Genomic DNA, 13804 nt, shown 5'->3' with positions numbered 1-13804 from the left:
AGCCTTGTCTGAGGAGCTGTCCTCTCTGAAAAAGGGAGAAACCTCTGCTGAAGTGACTCTGAGGGAGCTGAAGCCCAGAATCACTGGATAATTGTTGCCCAGCTGGGACCTGTGACTTGTGTTTCCTGTTGTTTAGAGAGGCACCTGGGGCCCTAGGGGTGCAGCGTGTGTCCTAGGATCTGCCCCTGTGTGTACGTGAGAGCAGATGGAAGAGACGTCATGGAAATGCATGCTCTGGGCCTGAGGACATGGAGAATTCAATAGGCTGCTTTCCAGGCTGGAGAGGGAGGGAGCGAGACATCAAAGGGGGAGAGAGGGAGAGGAGCAGGCAGTGCTACACACGCACAGGGTCTCTGGACCTCCAGCAGGAAACCCTTCTGCTGATGAAGAGCCCCTTGGCCCAGAGAGCTAGTGAAGAAAGCCCTGCAAATTACAAGCTTTCCTGCAGCAAACCTCCCCCAGTGGAAACTTTCTTTCCAGGAGCTCATCAGTCCCAAGGGCTGCCGCTACCAGCATCACATGCCTTCCCCCAGCTGAGGGGGACCGAAACAGTGAGGGCATGGCGGTCTCCATGGCGCTACAAAAATCCTGACAGGTCATCCAGAGCAGGGACCTTGCTGGGCAGCTCGTCTTCTGGAACTCCAGATAAACGACACCAAACTTTGGTCTTGCAAGTGTGGTGCATAGCTCATGGGCCTTGACCCCTGACCTTGCCAAGGACACAATGACAGCCATTCATGATGGAGAGGAGGCAGGAGGTGGTGACAGCCCAGAGGTGGGGACAGGCAGCTGCATCCACGGCACGGTCTGTTACGAAGACTTGGAGGAGTTTGCCCTCAATTTTGAAGATTATGATTTATGGGAGGCCATCAGAAACCAGCTGGGTTACCCTGGTGGGGAGCCTGTCTGTAAGTACCTGACCTGCACTCCCGCACTGCAGTGAAGGGCTCAGGGCCCTGAACTGAGCTCTCTCTCACACTCACTCACACATGCAGGGTGCTGTCTGTCCATTGCTCTGTGTCTCAGAATAGGCGCCCCTGAGTTAGAGTTTGCAGCACATAGCTCCCATCCAGACAGTTCCTAGTGTTCCCTCTCTGTGCCCCTGTGTCTGAGCACTTGGAAGACTCTGCCCATTGTCTGTGTTGTGTCTCAGGTATCTGTGCAGGACCAGTCACTGTGGTGTTGAGGCATTTCTCTGTCATGTTACCTGAGCAATCCTGGATGCAGATCCAGAGTGGTCTGCCCCACAGCCAGAGAAGATGCAGCCCTGGACTGGAACTTATTGTGGCAATGCCATTTCATCATTTGTCTTTGGCACCAAGCTAGTGTAGCCTGGCAGTCTCAGGATATGCAAAGCCTAGGGCAGAGTCTCAGGCTGTTATGTACGCTGTTTGCTGGAATTTGAGCTAGGGTCTGGGATCTGACTGCACTATCAGCTGGTATCAAGTTCTTGGCTCTGCAGTGTGGACTAAAGATAGTGGGGAAGAATTTAGTAGTATGTGTGGCCCTGGGTGTGTCAGCTGCAAACTAAGGTTCTTGAGAGAGAGCTTTGGGCCATGGCTTGACTGTCCAGCACAGGTGCTCCTTGGCTGGTGAAGGCCAGGGGAACCTGCTGAATCTCTTAGTGGAGGAGACTCTCGATTACTTTCTTTGGGAGGGACATGTACCAATCATTAGACCTTTGATCAGTAAACTGTGTTTGGAAATTGAACATAAGAACGGCCATACCGGGTCAGACCAATGGTTCATCTAGCCCAGCATCCTGTCTTCTGACAGTGGACAATGCCAGGTACTTCAGAGGGAATGAATAGAACAGGCAATCATCAAGTGATCCATCCCCTGTTGCCCATTCCCAGCTTCTATCTCACCAGTTATCATCCTGTCTCACACTTCACTCCTGGCACAATCACAAAAAGGTAGTGATAAGGCAACTTCCGCAGTATCTGGTGTCCTTGGATGTTTCTTTTTACTCCACTCGCATTGGCTTTAGGCCAGGGTAGGGCAAACGACTATGCCGAGTGTTTTAGTGCTTGTCTACACAGAAACTCAGTGCACAGCAAGCCGGGATGAAAGCCTACAGGGCACTAGCAAGCCACACATTAACTGGCCATGTGGACCTTGTTACTGCACACTAAAGTTCCATAGGTTGTAACAGCAGGACATCAGTGCACTAGAGCAGTGGTTCTCAACCAGAGGTCCGGGGTCCCCTGGGGGGCCACGAGCAGGTTTCAGGGGGTCTGCCAAGCAGGGCCAGTGTTCGGCTTTCTGCCCTGGGTCCCAACAAGTCTAAGTCCCACTGGACGGGGGTGAAGCGTTGGGGCCCTGAGCCCCACCACCTGGGGTTGAAGCAGGAGCCTGAGCAACTTAGCTTCACAGTGCCCCCAGTGGCATGGGGCCCTGGGCAACGGCCCTGCTTGGTACCCCTTAACGCCGGCCCTGGCTTTTAGATGCAGAAAACCAGTTGCTGTGGCACAGGGGGGCTGTGGGGTTTTTATAGCATGTTTGGGGGGCCTCAGAAAGAAAAAGGGTGAGAACCCCTGCACTCGAGAACTTTTAGTGTGCAGTTGCAGGGTCCACACCGTGACTTGGTGCACAGCAGGCTTGTCACGCATTAGGCCTCTCTTTAGACACGCCTTAGCTGATAATCTCCTGCTGCTGACTCAGAACAAGGGCCAGATTTACAATAGTGACCTCTGATCTTAAGTGCTGAACGTCCGATACCTTGAGCTTGATTTGTGGATGGGCAGAGCACCCAGAACTCAGACTGAAGCCTCTGGGAGCCCTTCTGAAGAACTGGTCCTGAGGTGCCTCAGGCTGGGTTCCTTACTGAGATCCCCAAACCAGTGGCCATTTTTGAAGGATGTAGGCCCATCTTTGCACGCTGAGTCGGTTAGCTCTGTCAGCTGCCTTCCGTCATGTTGACCACGGGATCATCATTCTGCATCCACCGCTCTTAGCGGAGGCAGTGGAGGTGTCTGAGAGGTTCCAATGCTTTCTTCCATAGAATCATGCTGAAGGAATTGGCGGCTGTGATTGCAGAGCCATTGGCCATTATCTTTGAAAACTCGTGGCGAACCGGGGAAGTCCCGGATGACTGGAAAAAGGCTAATGTAGTGCCAATCTTTAAAAAAGGGAAGAAGGAGGATCCTGGGAACTACAGGCCTGTCAGCCTCACCTCAGTCTCTGGAAAAATCATGGAGCAGGTCCTCAAGGAATCAATCCTGAAGCACTTGCATGAGAGGAAAGTGATCAGGAACAGCCAGCATGGATTCACCAAGGGAAGGTCATGCCTGACTAATCTAATTGCCTTTTATGATGAGATTACTGGTTCTGTGGATGAAGGGAAAGCAGTGGATGTATTGTTTCTTGACTTTAGCAAAGCTTTTGACACGGTCTCCCACAGTATTCTTGTCAGCAAGTTAAGAAAGTATGGGCTGGATGAATGCACTATAAGGTGGGTAGTAAGCTGGCTAGATTGTCGGGCTCAACGGGTAGTGATCAATGGCTCCATGTCTAGTTGGCAGCCGGTATCAAGTGGAGTGCCCCAAGGGTCGGACCTGGGGCCGGTTTTGTTCAATATCTTCATAAATGATCTGGAGGATGGTGTGGATTGCACTCTCAGCAAATTTGCGGATGATACTAAACTGGGAGGAGTGGTAGATACGCTGGAGGGGAGGGATAGGATACAGAAGGACCTAGACAAATTGGAGGATTGGGCCAAAAGAAATCTGATGAGGTTCAATAAGGATAAGTGCAGGACCCTGCACTTAGGACGGAAGAACCCAATGCACAGCTACAGACTAGGGACCGAATGGCTAGGCAGCAGTTCTGCGGAAAAGGACCTAGGGGTGACAGTGGACGAGAAGCTGGATATGAGTCAGCAGTGTGCCCTTGTTGCCAAGAAGGCCAATGGCATTTTGGGATGTATAAGTAGGGGCATAGCGAGCAGATCGAGGGACGTGATCGTTCCCCTCTATTCGACATTGGTGAGGCCTCATCTGGAGTAAAGTGTCCAGTTTTGGGCCCCACACTACAAGAAGGATGTGGATAAATTGGAGAGAGTCCAGCGAAGGGCAACAAAAATGATTAGGGGTCTGGAACACATGACTTATGAGGAGAGGCTGAGGGAACTGGGATTGTTTAGTCTGCAGAAGAAAAGAATGAGGGGGGATTTGATAGCTGCTTTCAACTACCTGAAAGGGGGTTCCAAAGAGGATGGCTCTAGACTGTTCTCAATGGTAGCAGATGACAGAACGAGGAGTAATGGTCTCAAGTTGCAGTGGGGGAGGTTTAGATTGGATATTAGGAAAAACTTTTTCACTAAGAGGGTGGTGAAACACTGGAATGCGTTACCTAGGGAGGTGGTAGAATCTCCTTCCTTAGAGGTTTTTAAGGTCAGGCTTGACAAAGCCCTGGCTGGGATGATTTAACTGGGAATTGGTCCTGCTTTGAGCAGGGGGTTGGACTAGATGACCTTCTGGGGTCCCTTCCAACCCTGATATTCTATGATATCTGGGTTGGAAGGGACCTCAGGAGGTCATCTAGTCCAACCCCCTGCTCAAAGCAGGACCAATCCCCAATTTTTGCCCCAGATCCCAAATGGCCCCCTCAAGGATTGAACTCACAACCTTGGGTTTAGCAGGCCAACGCTCAAACCACTGAGCTATCCCTCCCCCCAAAGAGATTGCAGAAGGCAGTATTTATAGGGAATTGCTCACCTGCACTGAGCGCCCTCATGCAGAGCCTGCCGAGCTCCGTCGTCTGCCCCGACTGCAAGAGGCCACTGGAGGGGCTAGTGAGAGGCTTGGCCTCTTCAGTTTCACAGGCAAAGCCTCGCCATGGCTTTCCAGGCTTCTAGCTCCTCGAGGGCATGATGGCTGGGGCTGTTCCTCAGGTGACCAGTGCAGAATGCTGCCCCTGCTATTGGATTGGGATTTCCCATTGGGAGACTCACTTGTGTGACCTCAGGCTTGTTGGGCCCCTGTTGCTACCTGTAGCATGGGGATAAGTACGCTTTCCCTACATCACGGGTGTGTTGTGAGACTAAATGAGGATGGAGGCGAAGAAATGTATACATCAACAAGTCAGTTTGGTAATGTGCCTCGTGAGCATAGTGTCAAAAGGTGTAGTCACATCTTGTGCCCTCACCTCATACAGATCACACACGCTCATTGCACTCACACACCAGCCACACACTTCTTTTCACATGCATTCGCATCACATTCATAAAGGACTGTCATGCACAAAGACACACTGTTCTGCCCATACAAATAGTGAAATCCGTGTGCACGCACATGAATGCAGAGAGAACATGTGGCCCCCTTGCAGTGCAGCTCCCAGAACACCAGCAGCAGCTCGCTGGCATCAATGGGCAGTTATTGGCTGCCATTGATATTCCAGTAATGGAATGTGGAAGAGTCAAACTGTCAGCAGGACTCACATCAGCCGCGCAGTCAATGGGGAAAATCCCCACAGGCTCAGTATGGATCTATTCTATCTTTAACGTAGTGACCCAGATTCCCAAGGAGCGAGGCTGTGGTGTGGCTGTCCTGGCGCTGGAGACCTCCTTCCTGTGGCTGGAAGGGGCCCACATTCCCATGGGTACAGGGCATAGCACTGCAAACCGTTGCTGAGGTGCTGCAGCGCCCCCAGTGAGGAAATCGCTTTTCTTTGAAGTCTGGTGCTTTTCACATTCTGAAGGTCAAAGTTCTTGAGGCCTGGCTGAAAGAGGACAGTGTGCAGATGCTGCCCTTCATCCCGGGCAGGCAGGGCTGACCTGAGAGACTTGGGGGCCTCCCAGGCAAGATGACTCTCCTTCCCTGATGAGCCTCTCAGGGGGAACAGATCTTGGCTTCCCCTGCAGGCAGGCCTGGGGAAGCTCCACAGACCAGCACATAATAGGAAACAGTGGACTGGGGGGCTCCCTGACTAGCCTAATCCACCTTTCACTGTGGCTCATCACCCCGTAACAAAGCCCCCTTTCATCTGCGTTCTCCAAGGAAGCTTCAGCTTCTCCGCCTCGGCTTGGGCAATGGCAGGGGAGTCTCACCCCTCCACAGCACGCTGTTGTCACAGCACTAATGCAGTCAGAAGGGCAGTCACTGTTCAGGCCTGTTGCATGGGGGTTTATGTCCACTGTCCCTTTTCTCTGCTAATGCCACCAGCACTGCAGGAGCCAAGTCAGGTGTAGATGTAACAGCTAGTGCTGACAGAGTGCAGTAGTCAGCCTGTAATGCAGCCTTGCTGTTCAGGTGTCTTTGAGTCAGCCAGCTGGGCGCTGCAACTCAGAACTGGAAGAGATCAAGAAAGCTGCATGACTGATCCCTTGGAAGTCAGGGATTGCTAGAGTTAATTGTGCAGCCTTCACTCTGGCCCCTTGTGTGTTTGCATTATTACACTGCAGCCTTTCATTGCATAATCATGTAACAGAACATGTCATCCAGTGTTTTCTGCAGCCATAGATACTTCCATGTGTCACTGGGCTGTGGCTGAGGAATCCCTCCCCTCCATGCTACACGGCTGAATTAGCCACAGTCACACTTAGCGTGGCCTTTCTGCACGTGGAGCATTGACAGAAATGGCTTTTAAAAACGAACCTCACACCCCAAGCTCTGCAAGGACACAAAATCTGATCTTCAGACTCTCCCAGCAGAGCCTAATCAGGCCTAATTCTCACCATGTTACAGCAAAAACCCCCCCAGACTCAGCCAGGAGAGCCCCTTTCCTGGGCGAGGTTTCTCTCTTGCTCACAAAGAGCAGAGGAACATTAAAATGGAGCACAAAAATACTCTCCCACTGAATGCTTCTTACCCAACCTTAGGCATCGTCTCCCTGCGAGGCTGTTCCTGGAGCCACCATTAGTGCCTGGCAGTCCCTGGGCATTCAAAGGCACTTATCACTCAGGGCAGTTTCCCTGTCAGATTGTAGCATTGCACTCCCCCATGCTGTGGTGCTGGAGCTGGCCCAGAAGGGTTCAGGACATTGCTACCCCTGGGAGGAACTCACCTCCTACTCAGAAATGGGATAATCAATTTATTTGACCTTTAATTGACAAATTCATGCTCAGGCAGAGTGCAGCTTGGAAAGAGTCATCCCAACGGGTGAGAGTTCTCAAATGTTAGAAACTGCCAAATACTGGGGGCTACAAGAACTTGACTCGCTAGAGCGTGAGCGCTTCAGCTGTAATGGGAATGCTAGCAGGAGCTGCTGAGAGACCTGTATGTTTGCCTGCCTGCCAGCACATTTCCATTAAACACACCATCCATCTTTCCTTGCTTGCTTTGTCTCCAGGCCACCGCTTTGAAGATAACCCTGGTGTGAGGCGGCATCTGGTGAAGAAACCATCTAGGAACCAGAGCACCAGAACCAGCAGGAAGATGGTGTCAACCCCGTCTGTCAAGAAGAAGAAGAAGAAGAAGAAGCTGGACAGGCGGCCCCATGAGGTATATAAGCCACACCCTCCCCAGGTGACCACAAATCACGTCAGGCCCCCAAAAGCAGGAGATGGGCTTAGAAATAACGAGACTTTAAAAGTAGTAAATGTGGGGTTCTGATTGTTTGCTTTCTGCCTTCTGGTCTTAGAGTTCAGATTTTCAATCTTTTCTCCACAGCCAGGATGGCAGAAAACTTGCTTTTTAAAATGAAAGCAGAGATTCTTACAAAAATCATATCCCTGCAAAAGGTCTGGTTTTAAGAAACACATCAAATATCCTGATAATTGCAATAAAATCAGGGGAGTTAGCAGCACAGTAATGGCACCACCCTGCTGAGAGCAGTGACAGGATGGGAGGTCTCTTGGGCAGGGGGGAATCTCTTCTGTCTTGGCCAGTGATTGGTGAGAGAGGCAAAATCTTTGCACTAGAGACAATGAGAGCTGCAGTGTAGAACCATTCACGTCCCTCCAGGGTCACTGTGTGCTCTGAAGTGGCATATGTGAAAGAATGGGTGCGCTATGCTCTGGTGTTGTGCATTGCTGGGGACTCCTGCCAGCTGTCCCTGGGATATTTGTTCTAGCTGCTTCTGGTCACCAAACCTTTTGTACGTTAAAAAGCGAGAGAGGACACCATTGCTCCCCCATTCCTTTAGGTGTCCTGTGCCTGGGCCAGTTAGCAGAGTCCTTGGGCCCAGTGTTCTCCACTCAGCTGTTGAAGTGAGGTGAAGACAAGGTGATATCGCCTGAGGAGCCGGTATTGCTGAGAAGGCTCCCCGCTGCTGTCGAGTTGAATGATTTTGCTTTAACCCCGGGCGGCAGGTGTTTGTGGAGCTGAACGAGCTGGTCGTAGATAAGAACCAGGAGATGCACTGGAAGGAGACAGCACGCTGGATCAAGTTTGAGGAGGATGTGGAGGAGGAAACAGCACGGTGGGGGAAGCCTCATGTAGCCTCACTATCCTTCCGCAGCCTACTGGAGCTCAGGAAGACCATTGCTCACGGTGAGTCTCGACAGCCTTTGCATGACCGATTGGGCTCCTGCAGAGAGAGGACAGGAGAACTGCCCAGGTGAATTTGGGCCTCATGGGGGAGACATTTGTAGGGCAGCTGCTATTCATGGGTTCTGTTTCCTTAATAGACACTTCAACAGTGTCTCAGCCCAGGTTCTTTTAAGGAAAGCTAAGGAAGTGAGAGAGGCTCCTATGGCCTGTGTGACCAGGCTTTGGCATGGGTGTCAGGGTCCCTTCTCTGGTGTGCAAGGCCCCATGTCCTGTCAGACCCAACTGCTGACTTTAAGCACTGGCTGGAACATGCACCCTGTGTCAGGGCCTGTGCATTGGGCCAATAAAGAGGCCAAACAGGGTTTTGTGTTTTTAAATTTTGTCTTTTCCATAAGAAATTCAGGTCCTCTCTAGGCAGGAGACTGTGCAACCTAGATGGGAACTAGTGAAACAGGACACACCATTGCCAAAAGCTGTGCAGTTGTGAGCTGCTGGTCGGAGTTGTTTTGTTGAAATGAGTCACATTCTCTAAAGCCTGGAATGGCCTGGGAACCTCCTACCAGGGCGACACCTCTTCCCCTGGTCTACACGCTCACAGCGGCACCTGAGCCAGGGCCCTCTCAGTAGGAAAGAGCGGGGGCTGTTGGCAGGGCATTCTCTGGGTGAAGCTATTGACTTTGGAACTTGCTCCCCCTGGTCTGGAACAGTCTGAGTCTGCTGGCAAAGCCCCCTGCATGAGCAAGCATTTGGGCAGGGGTTGGGGGTGGGTAAGTGGAACAATGGGGCTGGGAGACTGGTATGTGCCATATTGGCTGCCTGGAGCTCAGTGCGTTTGTGTTGGGGCAAGGGTGGCAAATGTGCTGCTCTTTTAGCACTAACATGATTTTGTATTGTATCTTGTAATGAAAGGTACCCAGAGCCCAAGTGTAACAGGATTGCACATTATCCTGCCCGAAAGGGGGTAGGGAGGAAGGGTGAGGTAAGGCTCTACCTCTACACAGAGAGGACTAGGGAAATGGGCTGAACAATCCTGAGGGAGGAGCCCTAGGACCAGCCTTGGCAACGGAGAAGGTCTGAGCTGAATTTATTTCTATGCTCTGAGAAGAGGATGACTTTGCACTGTTCCTAGCACCCAGACTATGTGGGAGAGCAAGTTGGAGAGGCCCCTGCACACCCAGGAGAGGCATTCTTTAGGTGTATTGGATTTAAATGCTTTGCACAAGAGCATCTCCAAAGAAACACGCACCTGTTAGAACCCTCCCACAGTACCAGGACCCTGGAGGTCGCTCTGGGAGACACATGTCAGGGTATTCAGAAAAAGCCCCAAAACAAACTAAAATGTTACTGCAGAAACATGAGTCTGAACACGTCTGAAATGATACAGGCCTGTGCCTCAGAACAACACCAGGGGAGCTTCAGACAGCCTGTAAAAGCATGGCAATAAAACGCTTCTTAGCTTTTCTAGGCCTGAAAGAAACCCCTAGCAACAGAGCCTCCCAATACACGGTTTCTAAAACTATTCAGCGCTGTGATCCAGCTGCAGTGCTCTAGACAAACCCTCTGCACATGGGAACTTCACCCCCAACAGCTGCCAAGCAGGACCTGCCGGTTCCCCCTACTCATTGACACCCACAACAGAACACTCCTGCTGCCACCTCAGCCAGTGCAGCAAATGCCTCCTTCGCCCCTGTAACAGAGCACAGCTGGCCCTCTTGGCCCCTGCCCCTGCAAGGCTCAGATAAAGTCGCTCAGAGACCCTCTGGTTCTGAAACTACTTGTGCTTTTATTTACAAGTTTGTGCTCCCACCAGCTTCTCACCAGACAGCTTATACAGCTCTGGGTTCCTTGTGTTTGAACCGGGGGGGAGGGCTTTCTCCCTGCCTGCTCCCTCACTCTCCTACGCCCCACCAGCCCGCTTCCTTCTTCCCAGCCTCTTGTATATCCCTGGACTAATTGGGCTGGTAGGTGGCTCTCATTCCCCAATTAGGGCAGGCTCTTTCCAGCCAGCTTGCCCAAATGGGGCTGGCATGGCAGGGGGCTGATTCTGCAGTCTTTCTAATTAGTACCTTGTCACAGCCCCCCACCACAAAGCACAAGTGGATCAGCAGCTAACCTCAATGCAAGCACGGCCCATTCCTCCATCCTGGGTCCCCAAGGGCAGCAGCCCCAGCTCCAGGGGCAGGGCAGTTTGCTTCCTGGGCAAAGCGAACAATGCTCAAGCTGCTAGACCCTCCCAGAAAACCCCCAATCTCGGCGTGACTGGGGTGCACAAACCCAAACCAATGATAGACAGGTCTGGGCAGAATGACACCGACTCTCCCCTGATCCATACTCTCTATGCACAGGGAAACCAGGAAACACAAAGCCCTGACCAAGCCCAGAGGGGGCAACTGGGCAGCCAGCAGGGCAGAGGAGAGACAGGGACAGACACTCACATTGACTTCTGGGCCCAGAAAAAGGGAAAGAGCTTTCCTTAGTTTGCTGGGGATGGTCCCAGACGTCATATCACCAAGTGATGAGGAAGCTGTGTCCAACCCTGGGCGATGGAGAAAGATGCAGAGATGGCCCTACACCGCCACGACCCCTGAGTTAGGAACAGAGACTAATGACTAAGGTTAAGGTTTTGTCACAGTTATTTTTAGTAAAGGTCATTGACAGGTCGTGGGCAATAAACAAAAATTCACAGAAGCCCGTGACCTGTCTATGACTTTCACTCAAAATAATGGGAGGGGGTAGGCTGGCTGGGGGAGGGAGGACTAGCAGCTCCAGCCCCTGCTGCCCACGGCAGCTCGGCACTGCGGGGCCACCCCCACTCCAGGACATGGGGCTGAAGCAGAAAATGTCTCAGAGGTCTCTCAAAGTCACAAAATCTGTTTGACAAAATCTTATCCTTGGCAATGACAGAGGATCATGGGAGCAAGCCCTGAAAGCTGCATGAAGCCCCATCTGTGCAAAGGCCTGAGGGGTCTGCGTGACCCGCTGGATAGCTTGGCCACCAGCAAGTTGCAGTTGAATGGAAGCGTGTGGATGAGTGTGAGGGAGGAGTGACTGATGGGTGCGGGGGGAGTGGCTCGGGTGTATGAGAGTGTTAGGGTGTCTGGTCCCTGGGCATGAGTGTGAGGGGTGACCGGAGTGCATGTGTTATGAGTGGTGGGGGTGTGTGGGGCAAGCCATGTGCATGTGTGAATGTAATATGGGCAGCCGCCTTCTGAGTGTCTCCTTGTGGCCAGAGGTGGCTCTGCAGCACCTTACCTCTGCTTCCCCCCCCAATAAGCAGGCCCCTTTCAGTATTCACTCAGTTCACAGGTAGTTCAAACAATCCCCTCCTGGGGTTCAGTCCCCTCAGGTGCATGCTGACCTCTAGGCCCCAACTCCAGTTTGGTCTCTGTCTCCCAAGAATCCAAAATAACACAAAGTCTCACAAAAACGGAACACGAACTGACAGTCTTCATCCCAGCCCCACCTTTCTGAGGGACATCTTTCTGCTTCCCAGCACCTCCTGCCTGGAGTTTGGCCTTCTCCACAAGCCTTTGCAGTCTCTCCCAGGCCTCTCTGCCTGGAGAGTTTCCTCACTCTTCTGCTTCTTGAGGTTTCCCCCTGCTGACTCAGAGTCCTTCAGGGTCTACAGACATAACTGCAGTTTCTTGGGCTTTCCTGTCCCCTGCCACTTCCTTCTCCCTTTGTACTGGAGTCATCTGACTCCACTCAGAGGGATCATCCTGTAATCAGGGCTAGCTTAGTCCAGCCCATGGGGCAAGCCATCCTGTTACACTGAGTGTGAAGGGTCAGTAGAGTGTGTACGTGTGTGCACATAGGTGTGGTGGGGGTGAGCAGTGCACACATGAGAGTGCGAGGGGAGAGTGGTGTGTTCATGGGTGAGGGGTGTGTGGCGCACATCTAGCTAGCTCCGGTAACATCAGCAGCAAAGCCGTGGGCACGCTGGCTCGCGTACGTACCTGGCTACACACAGCCCACACTGCCACCCATGCAGCTGCGGCTTCGCTGCAATTGTTCTTCAGGCTAGGTAGCTCAAAGCTAACCTGGGTATCTCTGCAGTGCTGCAGTCTGCCCTCTGACTGCAGTGCAGAGAAACCCTTAGCGTGCAATGTGGGTGAATGGCGGTGAGGGGCAGAGGCACGTGTGGGAGGTGGGCGAGTGTGAGGAGGTGGCTGATGCCAGTGTGTATTTGGCTGGCTATGGGGGAAGTGCCAGGCCCCTTGGCCTCATTGAGCCCTGCCTAAAGGCAGTGCTGGTGCTTGCTTTCTCCCAGCTGGTGACACCAGTATCTGGGCAGGGTCTGTGGGGATGCTGGAGGTGGGCACCGTGACCAGCTGTCTCCCACTCCCTCACCCAGGTGCTGTGCTGCTGGACCTGGAGCAAACCACCCTTCCTGGCATCGCTCACCTCGTGGTGGAGACCATGATTATCTCTGACCAAATCAAAGGGGAGGACAGAGCCAATGTGCTGCGTGCCCTTCTGCTCAAGCACAGGTAGGCGGTCAGGAGCTGGGGACTGCGTGAGGGGGCAGGGGGGTGAGGAGGGGATGGGGGAGTGATGGAGAGAATCGGGGTGGAGAGCTGGAAGCAGGATCAGAGGTGAAAGGCTCAGGGAGCCGGGGCAGTAGAGGGAACAGAAAGGGAAGGGGTGGAGTTCACAGCCTGAATTCAGAATAAGGCCTGGCCCTGGTGGTGGGTGATGAAGTGGAGGAACCAGAGCCTCTGAGGGAGTGATGGAGGGGAAGGTTGGGAGTGTTCATCAGAGCAGGGCCATGCTGAGGGGAGCAGGGAGAGATCAGAGCCTGGGGGCAGGTGAAGGGAGCAGGGAGGAGTCACAGCCTGGGGGCACAAGGGAAGCAGGGCCATGCTGAGGGGGAGAGGGACTGGGGGTGTCATAGGCTGGGGCAGAGGTAGCAGGGCCGCGGTGTGGGGTGGGTGAATTGGGAGGAGAGCAGAGCCTCGGGGGAGGCAATAGAAGAGCTAGCGAAGGGCCCTCAGGACGGGACTCCTGAGAGATTGCCAGGGGAAGGTGAATAGAAAGGGAAGGGAGCCAGGAGAGTGAACAGAGACAAGGTGGTGAGGAAATGGCTCCTGAGGGAAAGCGAGGTGGGGACTGTGGGGCCAAGATGATGATGAGGTAAAAGGGCTCTAGTGGGGCAGTGAGAGGGGGCATGGGGTGGAGCAAGCAGAGAGGAGCGTCCTGAAGTGATTGGAGCAGATCAGAGATCAGTTGCTTTATTTCTGGTTCTTGCAAAGGGAGCGTAGGGCACAGATGCCCAGCCCAGCCCAGCCCTGCCCTAGCCAAGTGCCATAAACCTGTCTCCTGCATTCAGAGGGAGTTCAGTGCCTGTGTTCATTTGGATCCGGGCTGCTGTC

General features: G+C 52.9%; 1 protein-coding gene across 5 annotated transcripts in view; it reads left to right on the top strand.

The window, feature by feature from the left end:
* Positions 1–13804, top strand: part of SLC4A3 (solute carrier family 4 member 3) — a 78114-nt gene that overhangs the window by 24752 nt on the left and 39558 nt on the right. For all 5 annotated transcript variants that reach the window (XM_084642955.1, XM_084642952.1, XM_084642954.1 and 2 more), the window contains 3 exons: positions 7291–7442; positions 8252–8432; positions 12787–12922. In XM_084642955.1, the coding sequence (XP_084499081.1) occupies positions 7291–7442; positions 8252–8432; positions 12787–12922 (469 nt within the window). The remainder of the gene's footprint in view (positions 1–7290; positions 7443–8251; positions 8433–12786; positions 12923–13804) is intronic.

The sequence above is a fragment of the Lepidochelys olivacea genome (assembly GCF_965140295.1).
Source record: "Lepidochelys olivacea isolate rLepOli2 genome assembly, chromosome: 11".
In the NCBI taxonomy this organism is placed as follows: Eukaryota; Metazoa; Chordata; order Testudines; family Cheloniidae; genus Lepidochelys; species Lepidochelys olivacea.
The sequence above is the reverse complement of the archived record's forward strand: the minus strand, read 5'-3'. Positions and strand labels throughout refer to the sequence as shown.